General features: G+C 40.6%; 1 protein-coding gene across 8 annotated transcripts in view; it reads left to right on the top strand.

Moving 5' to 3' along the window:
- Window positions 1-19,657, top strand: part of ERBB4 (erb-b2 receptor tyrosine kinase 4) — a 1,162,978-nt gene that overhangs the window by 885,844 nt on the left and 257,477 nt on the right. For all 8 annotated transcript variants that reach the window (XM_090044919.1, XM_090044916.1, XM_090044918.1 and 5 more), the window contains exons 13-15: window positions 8,147-8,279; window positions 12,085-12,178; window positions 14,126-14,280. In XM_090044919.1, coding sequence (XP_089901045.1) covers window positions 8,147-8,279; window positions 12,085-12,178; window positions 14,126-14,280 — 382 coding nt within the window. The remainder of the gene's footprint in view (window positions 1-8,146; window positions 8,280-12,084; window positions 12,179-14,125; window positions 14,281-19,657) is intronic.

Below are 19,657 nucleotides of genomic sequence, written 5' to 3'. Positions count from 1 at the left end.
GCATTTGCCCATGCTATGCCACTGGGCCCTAGCCTCTCTTGCTCCACCCAAGACAACTTGCCACACACCAGAGTTTGTGCGCAGGGGCATTCCCCCAGGAAAAGTAGCAGAGGGACAACTATGAGCCAGTGCTTTTTGTCCCTAGGGAAATGCATATACCCGTTCATGGGGACACACCCAAATTGGCTAATCAGAAGTTGAAAAGTATGCATATCTACTTTCTCTGCAGAATTAAGCAATATAGTAATGTAACAAACCACTACAATGGTTTTCCTAAAGGGATCACTTATTTCTGTTTGCTGTTGGTAAAGTGTAAAACAGGATATTGTGTTCTATGGAAACATTGTTCAAAGGCACTCTAAAGACCTTTGCAGTTTTTATCAGATTTAGATATGGGTAAATCTTTTGGCCAGGAACAGACATTACACTTTTACCAGTACAAGTGATTAGAAACAGGGCTATACCCGTACCAGAACAGAAGTTCGACACACATAGACTGGTTTAAAAATGGTGCAACCTAATCTAAGATTTGCCTCCCCAACCAAAAGTCAAATTTATGTTCCGTTTGCTACTGATCTAAACTAAGCCACTTACATAAAACTGTGTAATTTAGATCAATTCCACCCCAGGCTTGTTGAATGTCTGTACTTAGCCTTTATGTCTAATCTATCTTCTTGCATTAATATTATTCTGTTTACTGAACAACTTATTTTAACAAAATTGAAAACCCAAAAGCACTGTCTAGGACATCCAAAATTGAGTGACTAAAATTTGGTAAGTATCACTAGTTAGTATGTTGACTAACACATTTTCCATTTAATTAGAAGATGAGTAACATATCCCATTGTGAAAATGAAAGAAAAAAGAAGCCCAACTAATATGTTTGACTGGGAGGGAAGCACTACCCATAAAAACTGAGACAAGCATACCTTGAAGACATATTTAGGAGAGACAACACGTAGTTACTTGAATTAGAGCTTCGATAAACATTTTACAGCGGATGTAAAAACCATTGGAGCATAGTGCATACTTTACGATTTGGGGCAAATGTTCTCAGAGCATTTTCATACTTATCCTCTTCTTCCTACAAGCTTCATTCAATTGCTCCGCAGTGTCAAAGTCTAAAGCTCCTCCTATTCCAAAGAGTATTTCATTATCCTATTCAGTTCAGTCTGTCCAGCTGAGGGTGTCTATCTTACTTTCAGTAAACATTTACATAATATTGTTTACTTTTTACACAGTACAGTCTGCTCTTTGTGAGACAGTATGTTGTGATATTAGCACAAACATTGCCAGCATTGCTGTATCCAACAGCATTATTGAGGAATCAACTTTGTATGTATTGCAACTAATAATCTGCTTCTTCTGTACCATCTGGAACAAAGATTACCTTGGATTACCTCGGTAATATTCTTTTACAAACTCTTGTAAATAATACATTAGGGTTTTATTAGTGATATGATATCAAAAGACATTATTTCCACTCCCAGAAGACAACACAGCAAATCAAGAAATTCTTGCAGCTGTTTTTCCTAGCTACTGAGAGAACTACTTGTGAGAGCAATACAGTAGTGTGAATCAGCAAGAATTAAAACCTCACCCAAGTGGGTTAGCCAACCTTACCCTTTTGCCCTAAGCTGTTTGGAAGAGGCTAATGCTTTTAGCAATTAAGCTCATGAATCTTTGAGACCTAATTGACTTTTTCTTTGCTTGTTTAATTAACTGAGTAATATTGTTATGGAATTTTTATTTAATACTACAAGAGACTCCTAATGAAAGATTATTTCACAGTTTGTTTATAGTGTAAACAGAAGTTTCCCTCCCCCTCTCCCTCTTCTTTAACAGATTTTTCTTTTCTTGTCAAACTTTCAGAAACCCCTGGAAACAGTTTGGGTTTAGAAATAGTTTCTGGTGTAGAGAGATACTGTGGACCTGATTCCCATTTATACTGAGGTTACTTTACTCTGGAATAGGGTGGCCATCATAGAGGACAGTCCGCTTGGCCTCTGTCCTCTATTGATACCAACACCTTTATATCCTCTATTTTTCTCTTCAGGAAGAAAAATAGAGGTCATAAAGGTGATGAGTTTTGTATCAATAGAGGACAGAGTATCAAAAAACCGGAACATCCTCTATGAGCGCCAGCCTACTCTGGAAGTGTAGAGGGACATTTATATAATTGGGCATCTATATAATTGGACATGTATATAAGTTGCATGAACATAAGGCCACCTTACACTTCTGTAATAAGGTTACTACAGACTCTTTAGTATAAATGTGAACCAGTTCATAAATCCTGACAGAGTTTGTACGGTATCAGTGACTGAGGCAGTCGGAACAGAATTTAGATGTTTGCTATAAACTGAACTGCATCCTTTAGGCCTTGTTCTCTGTTGAAGCAGTTCTGATGCCCTTACAGGAAACAGATCTCCATAGTGTACAGGCTGTTATTCTCCACAAAGGGAGACAATCTGCTACCTACCTCCCAGGCATGGCTGCCCCAGCCTCCCTGATGCCTCCTAGCTCTCCCCATGACTACCTGCTCTGCCTTCTCTTCTTTGTGCTTCCAAGAGAATAACTAGTAATTACTGCCTAGATTGAGCTGTGCGTTCTGCAGTTCTGCCTATGCCATACAAATAAGTCAGACACAAAAGGGAGTGGAAACAGCTCCCAGTTTTCTCCCCCTATACTGTTAAATAGACCAGTTCTATATAATCTGCAGATTTTAATGCTAAATTAACTGCACGCTTTCTTTTTCTTTTTCTCACGCGTAAGTGACTGTTGAAGCACAACTACTTTCTGTAGTGGTACCCTAAAGTATATTTCTAACTTAACTTGGGAGCTAATACATTTACCATTTATGAACATAACTAGATCAGCTGTTCTGTTTCCTTTTCATCCATCCTATTTATTCCCGTTCTCCTCTTGGCTAGTTCATGTGGGCACTATAAACCTCAAGCTATGTCCTCTCTAATAGACCAGTGGTCTGACTAACATAGGGGCAATGGCTAATTCAGTGGACATTAGCCTGCACCTCATATCTCCAGTTCTGTTCTCAACTTCCAGGCATTTTTATTAACCACGCAAACAGTTGTGAATTACCATTGTGCCATCTCACATCCTGTATCTCACTGCAACCCCAGGGGTCAACTTTTCAAACAAAGTAATCCAGCAACAAAGTGCCAAGGTGTCTTTGCCAAGATACTTATTTTGGTTGTGAGTTGAAGATCTGACATCTGCAGCCAGGAGCTGCAGCCAGGAGCTGTCTTGGTTCATGTCCCTGCCTTCAGGTAGACGTTGGACACGTTGAAACACCAGTGAAGTGTCTTAAGATATTTTGAAAGAGGAAACATAATGTTTGGAATGCATGTAGCATTTGCAATGCCTGGAGGTTCTGACTTTATAGCAAAAGGCTGACATAACTCAATTCATTTCAAAGAAAAGGCTACCTGATTGAAATAATAAAATCTGCTATTAGAAAATTAAGTCTGAAAGACAGAGAAAAATGTGAAATTCTATAAATTTAAGGTTAGAGCAGTGTTGAAGAGGTTTGATTGCTTAATCTCTTCTCATTTTCACTTTACATCAATAGGCTTTTGACTTCAATGGGATTATAAGAATGTAATTGAGAAGAGAATCAGATACATTAATTTTCTGGCAAACTTAGGATGAACACAGTCAAATGAAAAATGAATGGCCAAGTTAAATGTCTGTTTTGGGCTTGGGGAAAGCTCACACTGATGTTCTGAAGGTCAGAAGGAAATATTTAAAGGACCATACCACTGCTGTCTGCAGCAGAATGAATGCTTTTTCCCCTTGCATTTATTTGAATGAGAATAATTGCATTTTCTTCAGGTAAAAAAATATAAAGGGCAGCATCTTTATAAAGATAGCTACCTTGTCACCAAACTGTCCCAGACCTGATGAGGCCAGTTCCTGGTCCTTAGATATTTGTATAGCTCCAGCACCTTGAACTGCATATTCATTTTTCAGTCCTGGAGGAAGTAGCATATGGAACCTATAAAACTAAAGATATGGCATAATGTAGGCATATGGAACCAACAGCAGAAGTAAATATCCTGCCCTAGAAACTACTTATTTAGGCCAGAGGATACCAACTCCCCAACTGGCTCTCTGCAGCTTTGAATAATAGAAGGGTGAAACAGCATAGCCTTCTTTCTGCATTGAGACACATAAAACCATTTTGCATTGAAAGAGAAATTGTTCAATGAAGATTTGCCAGGTTTTGATAAGCCAAAATAATCCATATCTGATTTCAAGAACAAAGCAAAAGAAGATGGTGCTTCTCAGGGCTGCAGTTCTTGCCGAACCTACTGACAACAATTCAACAACCTTGTTACAATCTTCTTTGTGTCTAGTCTTTGAATTGGTCAAGACAAATCTGTGTAATGCAACCCATGCTGGACAGTGGTTTTACTCATTATTTTCTCCAGGTGAGGTGCTGGATAGTAAATGCAGTAGGCAGTAAGTTGGATGATGATGGAAGCAAGAATGAAAAAAGCAATGCAGATCAAAGGGATGCATTCTGCCCTCGTGACAAGTTTCATCCCTCACAGCATTATAAAGTAGATGTGAGAAACACCAGATAACAAATAAAAGAAGTCATAAGCAAGGCACACCCTACTTATCAAAAAGGCACATGGACAAGCACAGCACCAACATCAAGTACTCCACCACAGTGAAAAAAGAGGTGATGAAGTGGTAGTTAAAGAGGGAACCAGTGTATGAAGCACTGTTCTGTACTGTACAGGAGGCTGCTGTGACAGATATTCAATGAGTTGTTAATGAGGCACATTCAGGCATTCTGCCTGGCACAAAAAGAGAATAAATACTTACACACCCGAGAGAAATTTAAATGCGGAATATTATGCATTACAGTAAGGAAAAGCAATGGATAAACAAACTACTATAGGGAGCAGGCAGTGTCCTACTGCAGGAATGATTCAGGAGCTTTCAGCTAAGAAAACTCAACATCCATTTGTGCTGTTAGGTGCTATCCATTACAATCTATCTTAACAACATGGTTGCAAGCCAAACCTGACAGTAAAACAAGCCTGTTATTTGGTATCTTGAAAGGGAAATACGGTAATTATAATCACCCCATTCCACTGCCATTTATTACTGTCGGGGACTGTATCTTAGGCCCTTTCTACACATTATAACTATTGCACAATTATCTCTTCAATTATGCAATACATTTAGACTGGTTACATATGCAAATTAACTATCCTGCCTTAGAAAGGTCCAACCAACTATAAAGTTATTGCTTGAAAATGTGTAATAACTTCATAGCTGGTTTCAGTCTAGCTTTAATTTACCTGTGCAGGCAGTCTTCGGGGAGATCGCAGCTGCTGCAGTCTCCCAGGCACTGGGGAGCACAGTGCACACCTTGGGGCTGGGAGATTGCAGCCAACATAGTCTCCCAGCTGCAGGAGTGTGAGGGAGCTTCACACCCCCCTGTGGCTGGGATACAGCAGCAGCACCCCACAGCTGTGGGTGCTGGGAGTCCTGCAGCTGATAGGGCTCTCAGTCCCTGTGCCTTTGTGGTACAGCTGGGACCAAGAGCTCCGTCAGGCATAGGACTCTTGGTCCCAGCTACAACTGTAATTCAGGCAACAACTCTAATTCACTGACTGCACATGCTTGCACAGTTTCCCATAATCTGTTCTTTGGTGCAAAATCCCCCCATGGGAAGAGGGAGTGAGTTCCACAGGCCTTCATTACAGGGGAGGTTAGAATTTGCAGGAGCATTCATAGTAGAACAAATCATCATACTTTGTAATACCATCAAGTGTAATCTTATCAGACTTATGCCAATACTGAACTTTTCAGAAAAAATCAGTCCTGTTCCTGATAGGGCCCTTGGTCCCAGCTGCCTATGGCTCCCATGGCTCGGAGTCCACACAGCAAAGGGGGCTCCCATGTGTGGGAGCTTGCTTCTTGTCAACATAGGGGGAGCCCAGGATCAGGCTCCCCCTACACCAGCAAGAAGGCATGATTGGATCTAATGCATGATTGTGTAGATCACACATTAAATCCAGTTGTACCCTTACCTGCATGTATAGAAGGGGCCTTATTCTGTGTTGCTGCAGTGTCTGGCACAATGGGGCCCTGGTCTCAGTTGACCCCAGGGCACTACTGTAATAGAAATGAAAAGTAATAATGAAATGTGCAAAACTGTTCTAAATTCTGTTGACTTTTATGTTTCTGTTTTCAAAATGCATGTGCTAGAATGACACATTGAATTAAAATTGGATTTTTCTGAAAAGTTCAGCATTGGCATAAGTCTGATAAGATTACACTTGATGGTATTACAAAGTATGATGAATTTGTTCAACTATGAATGCTCCTGCAAATCCCACCCTCTCCTGTAATGAAGGCCTGTAGAACTCACCCCCTCTTCCCATGGGAGGGATTTTGCACCAAGGAACAAATTATGGGAAACTGTGCAAGCATATGCAGTCAGTGAATTAGAGTTGTTGCCTGATCAGTCCCAGTCTTTGTTTCTCCATGCCTGGTAGAGACTATAGGCAGACAAGGTTCTTTGGGTAAATGTGATATTTTTTATTAGACCAAAAAAATAATTAGAAAAATTGTTCTTTGCAAACTTTTGGGAAGAAACACCCTTCTTCAGGCATAGGGAAAGTTTGCTGATGATGCATTCTCCATGATGGAAGAAAAGCCAATATGCAAAATACAGGTCTGTGAAAATGCAAATGGGTAGCAGTGAAGATCAGAGGGAATGGGAGACAGTAGGTGTAAGGCACATGGGGCAGGGGAGAGAGGGGAATGTTGAGCTGGTGATAGAATATAGCTGGTAAAATGCAGACAGGTGATCCTGGGTTTATTAGATGGCAGGTGGTTTATAATGTACCATAAATCCAATGTCACTACTTAGTCCATGCTTTTTTATATCTAGTAGATTTATGAAGTGAAGTTTGTAGACTTGTCTTCAAAAGGTGTTTTGTTAATTCCCTTTGAGGATTAGAACTGAGAGATTGGAGAGACAGCAGTTTTCTTGTGAGAAGTGTGCACCCACAAGTAATTGGGTATTTTTGTCTTTGATAGATTTTCAGTGTGCATTCATTCTGGTACACGGTTGTTGTTTTGTTTCACCTACATATTTTCCATCAGGGCATTTGGTGCATTGGATAAGATATATTACATTTCTGGAGGTCCAGGTGTAAGATCCAGGAATGGTGATGGGTCTGTTGTGGGGTGTCATTATTGTGGGGGGTGATGGAGATAATGTTGGCAGATTTTACATTTTTTGTCCTGGCATGTTCTGGATCCCTTTGGTATGCTTTGGGCCCTAGGAAATTTACTTCTGCTGACGAAGTTGGAAATGATCAGTGCTTGTTTGAAGGCTAGGTTGGGTGGTTCCAGAAAGATCTATATAAGAACTGGGTCTTCTTCTAGTATGGATTACAATTGTTTGAGGATTTTCCATATAGGTTCCAGGGAAGGATGGTGCGTCATAACTAATGGTGTGCAATCCATGGGAATTTTCTTTTTGTACTGTAGCAATTCTTCACGTGGTATCTAGGTGGCTCTTGCAAAAAGTGCAATCTATCTCTCTAGAGGAGTGTCCTTGTTGGGTGAAAGCTCTTTTGAGATTTGGAAGGTGACAATTGTAGGTATTCTCCTCATTGCAAATTCCGTGGTGTCAAAGGGCTTGGCTGTATAATATGGCTTTCTTAGTGTGTTTAGGGTGATTGCTGGTTCTGTGTAGATATGTATGTTGGTCCATGGGGTTCTTGTATGTGGTGGTTTGTATTTTACTATTCTGGATATTGATCACAATGTCTAAAAAGGAAATGTTGGTGCTGGAGTATTCAAGAGACTCTGATGGAGAGGTGATGATTATTGAATTTGTGTTGGAAATCAGTTAGAGATTGCAGGTTTTCAGTCCAAATTATGAAGATGTCATCATTCACAGACTATTGAATTCTTCCCTGCTCTGTGCGAAAAGGAAGCAGTCCTTGATACAGAGGTCCTCTGCCTGTCCTTCAACTGTTCTTCTTTGGATCCTGGGTGAAAGATATCCCAGTGATTTATAAGATAAGATTCACAATCTAACAACTAATGACATTTACAATTACCTTCATTTCTCTTATTTTTGTAGCTGCAGATGGAATGGTGTGTAACAAATTATGCTCCAATGATGGCTGTTGGGGACCAGGATCAGACCAGTGCTTGTCCTGCAAGCGTTTCATCAGAGGAAGGACCTGTATAGAGTCTTGTAACCTTTATGATGGGTAAGGCATCACTTTCACTTAAATATTTGCTAAGCAAAATTGATTATGTAGACAGATTCTGATATTTATGAAAGAAATCAGAATTGCTCATTAGCAGTACCTGGCTATCAACCCATTTTATAAAAAAAAGATGCTTTAAAAAAATCCTTACCATATCTTCTGTTCAAAACTTTGCTAAATAAATTATTTTGACCAAAGATCCTTTATTTCCTGCTCTAATGGCAAATATCCCTTATTTTTCCCTCTAATGAGATAATTGTGATACAATGACACTTAAACATATAGGGATTGTCCCCACAAGCGCACACATGCAGTTTGCAGTGCCACAAACCCATCTGCATTGCCGCAAGTTGTACACAATGCACATACACATGTTCGCTGTGTTGCTGATTAGCAGCACAGTGGGTTTTTTGATACCAGGAGATCCCAGTGTAAAAAATAAAGTGCCAAAAAAAGTGTTGTGGTTCACATGGCTACAGCATGGGCTGCCCAAAACTGGGGCTGGCTGGCCAGAGCCACACTTCAGATGCCTGCCAGGCTATGCATGCTCAGATCGCTGCTGCTGCAGCCTCAGGAGGCTCCCAGAATCCCAGGTGCTGGCTGCAGCCTACCCTATCCGACACAGGGTAATTTGCTTCATGCCAGAGCGGGCATGAAGGGGTGCCTAGGGACAACTAGCAGGGACACAAATATGCTGCTGCTATTTTTCCCCAGGGAAACACATGCTCCCGCTCATGAGGATACACACATAGGGCACATCCAGATGAGCATGGATATTAGTTTCCCCAGGGACAAGTAGTAGCAGCACACCTTTGGCTGCTGCTGCTTGTCCCCAGGGAACACCAGTGCCACTTGTGCTCTGGCACACAGCAGGTACCCTGAGTGGGGTAGGGCAAGCTGGAGCCAGCAGCTGTGCTGGCTCCAGAAGACTTACCTAGGGATCTGGCAGCCACTTGGGGCAGGAAGCAAGGTGGCAGCTGAAGCATGGCTCTGGCTGGCCAGGCTTCAGTTTTGGGCAGCACACACTACTGTCATGTGTGCCAGCTTGATTTTTTTTTTGGCATAGGTTTTTTTGACCCTCCACGCCACTAACCAGCAGTGCAAGGAACACCTGCATGTGTGGTGTGCATGTCCTCTTTCTCCTGAATGCAGCCATAATGTCCTTGAGTGGAATTTCATGGAACTGGAAAGTGAGTTCATACCTACCAGCTGTCCTTCAATTGTAATGACACCCTTTGTGGTCTCCAAGCCAAGTATTTTTATAGCATTAACATCAGACATTTTATAAGTTAAGCTTGTTGGCAATACATGGTGCAACCACCCACCACATCTCATTACGTTTTGAAGTTTGATTTCTTTCTTCTTGCCCCCATACCTAATTCCTGAAGTGCTTTTGTACTTAGGCTTTTGCATAATTGGTAGTGGGAGGGTGGTGTCCTGCTGACCACAGGAAACAGACTGTGAATCTGTCGTTTGACAGAAAAATAAATTGGAAAGTCCCATGTTGGATCATCAAAAATAAAAACAAAGGGGCTGGAGGGTAGAATTTCATTTTACACACAACAATTCAACAAGGTGCTCGACTTTTCTTAATAATGATTAATAAACCATAACTGGTTTTATTTATCTTGTACACCAGAGAACTAATTAAACATAAAAATAATACATGACTGTCATTTTCCTCTTCTTTTCTGCTTCCTTTCACACTAGCCCATGTGACTATTATAAATGGACGCACCATAAATACAAACATTAAACTACCATAAATGCTTCCCCTCTTTTCCTTCCCAAAGCAAGGAAAATACATGAAAACCTGTCAATGTACAGCATTATGTGCATGCAAGTTTCATAATTTCATAGTTTCTAGGGTCGGAAGGGACCTGAGTAGATCATCTAGTCTGACCCCCTGCCCTGGCAGGAAAGAGTACTGGGGTCAAATGACCCCAGCAAGGTGTACATCTAACCTCCTCTTAAAGACCCCCAGGGTAGGAGCCTGCACCACTTCTCTTGGAAGTTGGTTCCAGATCCTAGCCACCCTGGCAGTGAAGTAGCGCCTCCTGATATCTAACCTAAACCTACCCTCTGCCAGCTTGTGACCGTTATTCCTGGTCACTCCTGATAGTGCTCGGGGGAACAGGGACTCCCCCAATGCCTGCTGGTCCCCTCTGACTAGTTTGTAACAGGCCACTAGATCCCCCCTCAGCCTTCTCTCGTGGAGGCTGAACAGGTTCAGGTCCCGTAGCCTCTCCTCGTAGGACCTGCCCTGCTGCCCCCTGATCATGCGAGTGGCCCTCCTCTGGACCCTCTCCATGTTGTCCACATCCCTCTTGAAGTGCGGCACCCAGAACTGGATGCACTACTCCAGCTGCAGCCTGATCAGTGCCGCATAAAGGGGGAGTATCACCTCATCAAGTTATTGAAGTAGAAGCTCAAGTTGCATTCTCATGTACACTAGGATATATTTGTATCAACTTATACTGCAGAATTTGGCCTCTGGTTCCCACATCAACCATGACTCAGCAGCATTGTTAGTTAAGCATTGTATTTTGATCACATTGCAATGTAGGGGTTGTCATAATCAAAACACCCTCTTGCACTGAGGGCAGGGATTCAGTCTTCTCTCCCAATAATTCAAAAGGTATGCAACTCTTGGGGGATTTGGTGGAGACTGGAATTGTGTAGTGAAGGTCCTGCATATTTGTCTTGTACTTCAGTTCCAGTGGCATTAAGTTGCTAGAGTCCCTTTGTGTCCTCTCTCAGAGGTGTATTGCTTACCATGAAGAATTTTGGCACCAGAGTTAAAGGAGCCTGAGACTACTTTTCAGTGAAAATCTTCTGTAGATTCTTTATTGCAGTCAGTTAACTGGAGTGCCACAATAGGAGTGTCAGTGGTACATTGTATTTGGTCAATAAAATAGATATAAAGGTCCTCACCTCAGCAGGTAGAACATGACATGGCTCCACTGCTATCAACAAACTCCACAAATGTATTGTTTTTAACTTCTTTATGCACTTGCACACATTGGATATCTGAAGGCAATAGGCTGTATGATGACTTGCCAGACATTCATTTAAAAACAAATTTAAAAAAAAATCACAAGCATTAGAAAGTGGAAGTGGTACTTTTGCAGATGTGTGCTATGTGCAAATAAAATGATTCTTAGGAAATTTGTGATATGAATGGTTTTTGTTTAATAAAATAAAAATTGTTTAAAGAATAAAATTTGATGGAAAGTCATAGCATATTTGTCTTGTACTTCAGTTCCAGTGGCATTAAGTTGCTAGAGCCCCTTTGTGTCCTCTCTCAGAGGACTTTTGGAAAGTATGGGATGTAATGGGACTGCTGAACACAAACTTAATTAAAAGTAGCAGAAATGGCACCGCTGAGATCAATACATCTGAAATGCTCTCCTGTGTGATGAGAAGTTTTGTGTGCAACAAATGCATTTCTTAATTTAAGGGGTCGGGGTGGGGAGAAGTGATCCCATAGACAAAGAGGAAAACTCAGCTAGCTGCAGTTCATATCTCTCTCTGATGGTATCCTTACTTCTGAATAGAAAGAAAAAAACACCTTGATAGTTTTTTGCATGGAGAAGTGTACTGCTTGACTTGTCACTAGGGCATACAGCAAAGAATGGTACATTTAATGGGCCCAGTCTACACCTGGTGTAAATTGGCATAGCTCCATTGAAGTTAATGAAACCACATTGATTTACACCAGCTGAGGGACTGGCAGCAATTATGTTTAAATCAATTGCAGTCTGATTTTTCCCCCAGCACTAACCTAAACGACATGTTTCCCTAGTGAATTTCGAGAGTTTGCAAATGGTTCTGTCTGCATGGAATGTGATCCCCAGTGTGAGAAGATGGAAGACAACATGATCACGTGCTATGGACCAGTAAGCACAACATAAATGCCTTGTATCTCTGTAACTTGGTTAAGTGCATGCCAGCTTAAATAGTTATTTATAAATAGCTGTTTTTGTTTAAGAGGACTTTAAGGATCATCACTTGCAACCATTTTAAATGCATTACTAGTAAATGGTGACAAGCAAAAGAAATTTTGCAGGCCAATAGAAACTTGGGAATAAAAAAATGAAATAATAGAAAAAGCAAACTTTGATATCATTATTCTCTCTTTCTGCACTCACCACGCTCTTAATGCTCATTTATTGATTTCTATAGACAACAGGTTGAACACATTTTTTTCTGCACGCGTTGGCAAAATTTTGTTTGGCACACATGTCCAGAGTGAAACGTATCTTGAATCAGATTCTCAAATGCTTAAGAAAATAAAAATATGGTAATCTCTCCATTCTTAGAGATGTTGTGTAATCTCAGTGCTAGAAGCCTATATAATTTATTTTGCTTGTACAATTTTGTGCTTTGCACATTCATTTTTGAAACAGAGAGACTACTCAGCTGTCATTTAAATATCACCTTTTCTCACTGCTAGTTCCCCGCCCCCCCCATTTATAGTCAGTCAAGTCTTGTTCCCCTCCATACCTCCCATCATATTATAATCATTGTAGCTCAAGCAGTTGTGTTTTCTGTATCCAAATGACCTAGCTCGATACGGAATTCCTAGTGTCCATCTTAAAAACAGTATGAAGTGCTTCTGGCCCCATTATAATAGTGGATGAGCCTCACTAGTTGCTTTTGAATAGTGAGCAAAGTGAGATGATTCCAATATTTTTTTTTTCTGTGCATAACCCAAATAAAAGGTGGGAATCCCCATAATGAGTAGATATAATCCCTCACTTAGTTTAAGAACAGAATTTATTTTGGACTTTTGTGGCTATAAATATGGTAGGAGGATTTGCCTTAAAATCTTTTACGTAATTTAGCTACTGATTTTAAAACGTTCTGCATGAATGATTCCTATCACTACTATTATTAGTTTTTTGTTATACTTTATGCAAGTGACTCGAAACCTTTTTAGACTTGAGGCACACCTCCATAACCTTTATGAATTGAAATTGCAGTGCTTACCTCTGCGTGCAGGGGCTGAGGTAGGAAGGGCAGGCAAGGACAAGCCTGTGCCTACCTCCTTGCACACCACAGCACCCTTCAGATGATCTCACAGCATCCCAGGGTGCTGCAGAACCCCAGCTGAGAATCACAACTTCATGAAATTTATTCATGCAGAGCATTGAAGCCCCAACTATCTAACATAGTTGGATATTTTAATTTTCAGCAAACTGTTTCAAAAGCATTGTCTCTGCATCATATAGTGTTATCCACTGGAGACAGCTGACAGCATTTTGCACAGTTGTGTCCAACTCATTCTGGGCCTGGCTGCTTTTAAATTCTATGATAGTCTTGACTTCAGTGTCAAACTTCAAGTCTCTATGGAGTAATAATCTGAAGAAGCTCAACAGCTCTTTGGTATTGCTGAAACTAGAAACCACAGGTAAAATTCTGCACAGAAATAATTCTGAGATACAAAGAAGTTGATCTCACTGAGGAGCCATTATAACCACTTTGCAGCTATGTTTAATATTGAGCGGTGGAACAAGAAAGTTCAGGACAAATGAAAGTGGGCAAGAAGCCCAATAAGGTTCATCCATCCAAAGTATCCAAATCAAATCACAGGTAATACTACAAAAACAGCACTCTAATGGTAATCTCTCCTGTGTATGTTTTCAGTACAGAGCATGGAGATTTAGCTGTGTGACTTTCATTAATGATAATTGGAATCACCCAGCTAATTCTGTATTCTCTATGCTGAAAATGTACTCCTCTATCTTTGAGCAGATAGTGCCCAGTATACAGCCAGCATCCCTTGTACAGTAATTCAAAAGCAGAATATATTCAATGCACTGCCTTTTTTTCATTCTTTCCAGGGGCCAGACCATTGCACCAAGTGTTTCCATTTTAAGGATGGGCCAAACTGTGTAGAAAAGTGCCCTGATGGTTTGCAGGGAGCAAACAGCTTCATTTTCAAATATGCTGATGAGGACCGTGAATGCCATCCTTGTCATCCGAACTGTACCCAAGGGTAAGTTTCAGTTCCACATATAGCAAGCATTCCTTGTAATATTTATGTTAAATGATGTTGTGATTGGTTCAGAAAAGAGTTCTTTCTTGAAACAGCATGTATACAAAGCAATATGGTAACCCCTTGATTTTAGATCTCTCCCTACAGCCAAGACCAAGTTGTTAACATTCAGCAGGTTATCAGAGGACCAGGCTCAACACCAAACTTCACAATCTATTTGAAATGGTTCTTTACCTAAGGGCTCCTTGGCCATCCTAATAACTTCCGCTGGTGTGGAAAGCATTTCTAATAGTGCTTGCATGGAAACAGGAAAGCAAGCAGTTGTTGTTTGATATTTGTTTACAGACTTTTTCACCTGGTCGTCATTGCCACCCCCTGGCACTCATGGATTCATTCTTGCAGCATTCCTGAGAGGCAAGGAAGCATTACTATTTCCATTTTGCAAACAAGAACTGAGGAAAAAGGAGATTAAGTGACTCACCTTGGATTATTGCAAAGTTTCATCAGAGCCAGGAACAGAATATAGATCTGTCAAGATCCAGTGTTATTGGATCTTTCTAAGCACTCAATTCTTTCTGAATGAGGCCACTCCAAGGTATTTAGAAAGGTTAGCCACCCCGAATCATTGTTGTCTTTTGAAAATATAGGCCAGCATGTCTGACAAATAATTGCCCATATCTCAATGAGGTTTCTGAACCAATTGGAGGACCAGGTAGTATATGAGGTATTGTTGGGCAGAGGCAGGAGGGAAGAACCTGGTGCCAGAGGACTTTAGTAAAACGCTATTCAAATACCACTGGCATTAATGGGATACAGGACAGAACTCAAGGCATTTTCTCAGGAAGTTTCTTGGATAGTCCCCCGTATTCAACATGTTTTGAAAGTGCTGAATTCTCACTGACTGAAACGAAGGCTTCAAAGGTGGGAATAGTCATTAAAAAAAACTCTGCAGCTCAGCAACTTTAGTGAAATAAACAGTTATCAGTCTGCATGGGCCACTTGAGCTAAAAATGTTCTTTATGATGTGACAATAGGTTATGTCCAAGGCAGAGGAAGAGCAAGAAAACTTCATCCAGTGAAATAATCATCCACGAGAGGCTTTTCTTGTTTAGCAGCTAAAATTAAGCCAGTAAATTATTCAATATAATGTTGATGTCAACAGCTGTTGCCATTCAAAATGAGACCTTTTGCTGTTTTTGCAAATCTAATTACAATAGAGCCATTAGGGAAATGAAAGTGAGATAGCAGAGACACAGGCAGGATATGTTGCGGATTTGTCTTCCTCTCCGCCTTTTTAAAATCAGAGTTATGTAAGAAAAAAAGTGTTCATACTATAGAAGAGTAGAACAGGAAACAGTACAAAGAGAAAATTTACCTTAGAAGTAGGGTTTCTAATGCTGGTTTGAATGGAGAATGGAAATATCCTTCTGTAAAATTCTACAAGCCCAACTACGGGTAGAGTCTACCTTTACAGTCTACCCTAAGTGCTGAGCTTCATTGGCCCATGAACAGACCAAAGAGTCATCTCTTCCCCAACCTGTTCCTGCCCAGTGCCCTATCATTTTGGAAGGATGAGTAAGATAATTGGTACGTTAATGCTTCTTTTTTTGTGGAGCAGCTTACTCCCACCTGGACCAGCTAATAGACAGTAGCAATGAGTGTTTCTACTTTCTGCTTCCTCATGTCCTGCCCAAATGTTCCCTCTCATGGCCAGAGCATAGCCAAGAAAAGGGAAAATGGAGATTTTACTCCTGGTTGCATTTGGTGGTGGATGGCTGACAGATGTTCCTAAACCTCTCAAACAAATATTAAGGGGCAGGTGGGTAGCAGTGAGACATAACAGGGCCTTACGCAAGAGGATCTTAAGTTTAAATATGTACTTGACTGCTCCTAGCTAAAGGGAGTCCTTAAGTCACCACATATTTGGTGACTTTTTAATGTTGTCATTTTTATGTTAATGTTAGGTTTCCCCTTATGCAGCTGCATTTTTATGTTACTGCCTATTAGAGAAATGAACATCTCACATTGCCAGTATTTGCCAGTCCTCTGACAAATGACAGACACCAGGAGGGAAAGCACTAAAGGCCTCTCCTCTATACCGTCTCACTAATGCCCGAAGAAGTACAGTTGGCTTTTAAAGAAAGTGGTATATCTTTGGCTAGTTAAATGCTATTCCTACACAGCTATAATCCCCTTGTAATAGACCCTGAAATTAAGAGTTAGAAACCCCTGGCCTTTGACTAAAAAAGTCTGGTTAGTGGAAAACATCTCTTATCAGCCCTCTGAAAAATCTGGATGATCTCAAATGTTCCATTCTAATATTTCTACATACATTTTATGCCATCTAAAATGTTCTTCTGTCACTTATGTTAAACTGTGATGGTCATAGTGAATGCCCCAGATGTCTGTTTTTATGCATCGTCCATCGTCTTGCCAACATTATCAGGCTCACACTGAATGAGCCTGGAGAGAGAAAAGGAATCATTTAGTTTCTTCTCCCTGCCTGCCCCTACCCTTCACCCTCTCCATTCAATCCACAATTTTCCAGGTTCACAGCCTTCCTCTTAGAAATGAGTGTTTAAATTCTCACATTCTCAGCATGACTCCTGAAAAAGGAGGGAGGTAGGGAAGATAGGAAGGACTAAAGTAGTGATGGGATTGCTGTCTGGATATTTGGCCCACTACTGAATTGATTTAAAGAAATTACATCATACTCCGTCTAGTATGTCTTTTATTTGGCTTCCTAGATCAATTGCTGGAACAAAGCTGACACCCCAGCAGTACAGCAAAAGTATCTGTCAAAAAGTGTTGAGCTGCTGCAGAGTACCAAATTGCATGCAGCATATTATCACTCCTGTAGCACTGCTCTTTTAGGATCAGGATATTTGCCAAAACAGACCATCAAATCTTGTTTATTGTTTCTAGCTGTAACCAACCTCTGATGTTGCAGAGGAAGGCAAACATCCCCTCTCACCTCTTGCCCATAAAGAACCCAACAAATGTCTCCATGGCAACTGCTGGTGATCAGTTTACCCACTGAAGCGTGAGATTTGATTACCCCATCTTAGCAGGTATAATTACAAATACTATTAATGGTCATAACATTATCCAGCCCATTTAATCTTCTTACACTGAGCAAGAGAACTATCTAGGAGTGACTTAGTAGGTGTATTTGGATGCTTCCCGTGCTATTGGCATAGCAGCCCTGTAAAAGTACATCGGTTATCTGAAGCCAATTTGGAGCCATTCTGAAGCACATGAGACAGCAATCTTGTTTAGTTCATGAGAGCTCTGAAGGCTCTTGGCACATCTTCCTAGTCAACTATCCCAAGTGGAATGTTTCCACAGAAATAAAACTAAAAGATGGAGAAAGGGTGTGATGATCAGTGTCTTCATCAGGAGAGCGGGACAGAAAGTCTCACCGGACAGCTCCACTTGCCAACGAAAGTCATTTGCACTGCTAATCTTGTAAAGGAAATTTCCTAAGCATCGCCCCAGGCCTATCCCTCCTAACTGAGAGTAAAAAAAGACATGGTTCTCTACTGGAACATATTCAGCTGGCAAAGGGGATGCAGTCCTTTCACTCCAGAACTTTGAGTATGAAACATTTCTCAGGTCAAAATGAACAGTATGACCTCGGAAGCAATAAGCTGATGTGATGTCAAATAAAGGAGAGGAGCAAATTACAAAACCAAACTGCTTTGTAATAAGTAACAGTTGTTGTTTTATTATGATAAATTATTTCAATAGAGTTGGGCTGAGTAGCCCCACCAATAGCTCAGGGCTCTGTAGGTCTAAGCACTCCACAAACATCAGTGTTTTCAATCTAATTGAGAGCATCCCTGTGCTCTAGGCTCCCAGGGGTCCTCTGCTGATTGTAGTTATTGGTGCAGCATAGAACAGTGTCTGCAGTTGGCTTATGCTTTAGTTTAACTTTTCAGTCCTGCAGCACATGTAGCTCTCTCTATTTCTGAGCTTTGCAAGAGGAAAATCTTGTGCATTTTTCATTGAACCTAATTTTCTTATTTTTCTACATATTTCACAAGGAGTACTGTACCCTCATATGGTCCAAACTCAGGAAGGCAAAAGCATTTCCTTTCCCAAATTTGCAAGCTTTCAGGAGAGTGCCTTGAGCAGTGATTTTGACTGTGAGAATGGCTACTCCCTTGTTTCCATTTGCCCAGCCACCTCTTGCTATTTTTACCAGCTCCAGCTACTGCTAGTTGTTATAGATCTTTTCTCTCTGAGGAACAGGGGACTCAAAGCCCTTGTGTGTATAGATCCTTTCCACTTCTTAATCTAACTCCCTCATCTTTAAATATGTTTTCCTTAGTTCAGATAAACTTGAAGCCTTAACTCAGCAGCCAGAAATAAATGGCTGGGCCCATTATGTCCATTCATACCCCTATTGATGTCACAGCAATTTGGTGTAAGCATCACACTGCTTGTGAAGATATGAATGTAGGATCAGGACCTTTCTTCACAGACGTATCCAGATTTGGGGACCATATTGTCACCCTCTATGGGAAATTCCTGTCTTTGAATGGATTGGTTTAAGTAATTTTATAATCAGAGTTTTTTCTGTTTGATTTTTTTTTCTTTTGGTGTTGTGACATACGGGGATGATAAATTGTTCATTGCATGATATTTGACAAGAAAATGACATTCTGTGTATTGGGAGTGGCAAAAGACTTGCCTCTCAGTCGTATTTCTTTGTTCCTAAGAGAGTTTAGAAAAAAGATAGCTCTAGGAAAGGACAGTTGTTTCTATTTTCATATTGTATTAACCTATTCATTTCTTTCAGAAACCTTAAACCCTGTGTTCGTTTCCAAATACACTATTTCTTTAAACATTTCTTTACCTACAGTTACCTGATTAACAAACAAATATATTTATCAATTAACCAATTTATTTACAGGGAGAGGCTGCAAAGAGAAATAGCATCCAGATCCCAAATGCCTCAGAGATGATGATTCTGGGTGTGAGTGAAGTACCCTATGCCATCATTATGCTTATTCTCTTATGTGTCCTGTATTTGTTAAAACCTTTCTGGAAAAATCTGAAACCAAGGCAGTCTTTCTAGAATAGAAATGAATGGAATTTCATACTGAAAATTAGAATATTCTGAATAAAGTTACTGAAGGCCAACATTTGCTATCCTTGCTCACAGTGTGTTGTCCCTTATTTCTGAGATATATTGACTTTCTTATTTATATAGACTTGAGGTAAAAGGAACTATTCAGCGATAGTAAGCATGGCAAAATAGGTCCATACCTGGAGTTTTATGTGGAACTGGGAAATCCACCAGACAAGGATATTATACAACTAAAAGCCGATTTCTTTCTAGGCACAGGTAAGATCCAAAAGGCCAACAAAA

Source organism: Crocodylus siamensis, chromosome 4, assembly GCF_052110815.1.
Source record: "Crocodylus siamensis isolate JL-2025a chromosome 4, ASM5211081v1, whole genome shotgun sequence".
Lineage (NCBI taxonomy): Eukaryota > Metazoa > Chordata > Crocodylia > Crocodylidae > Crocodylus > Crocodylus siamensis.
This window is presented reverse-complemented; position numbering and strand designations above follow the sequence as displayed.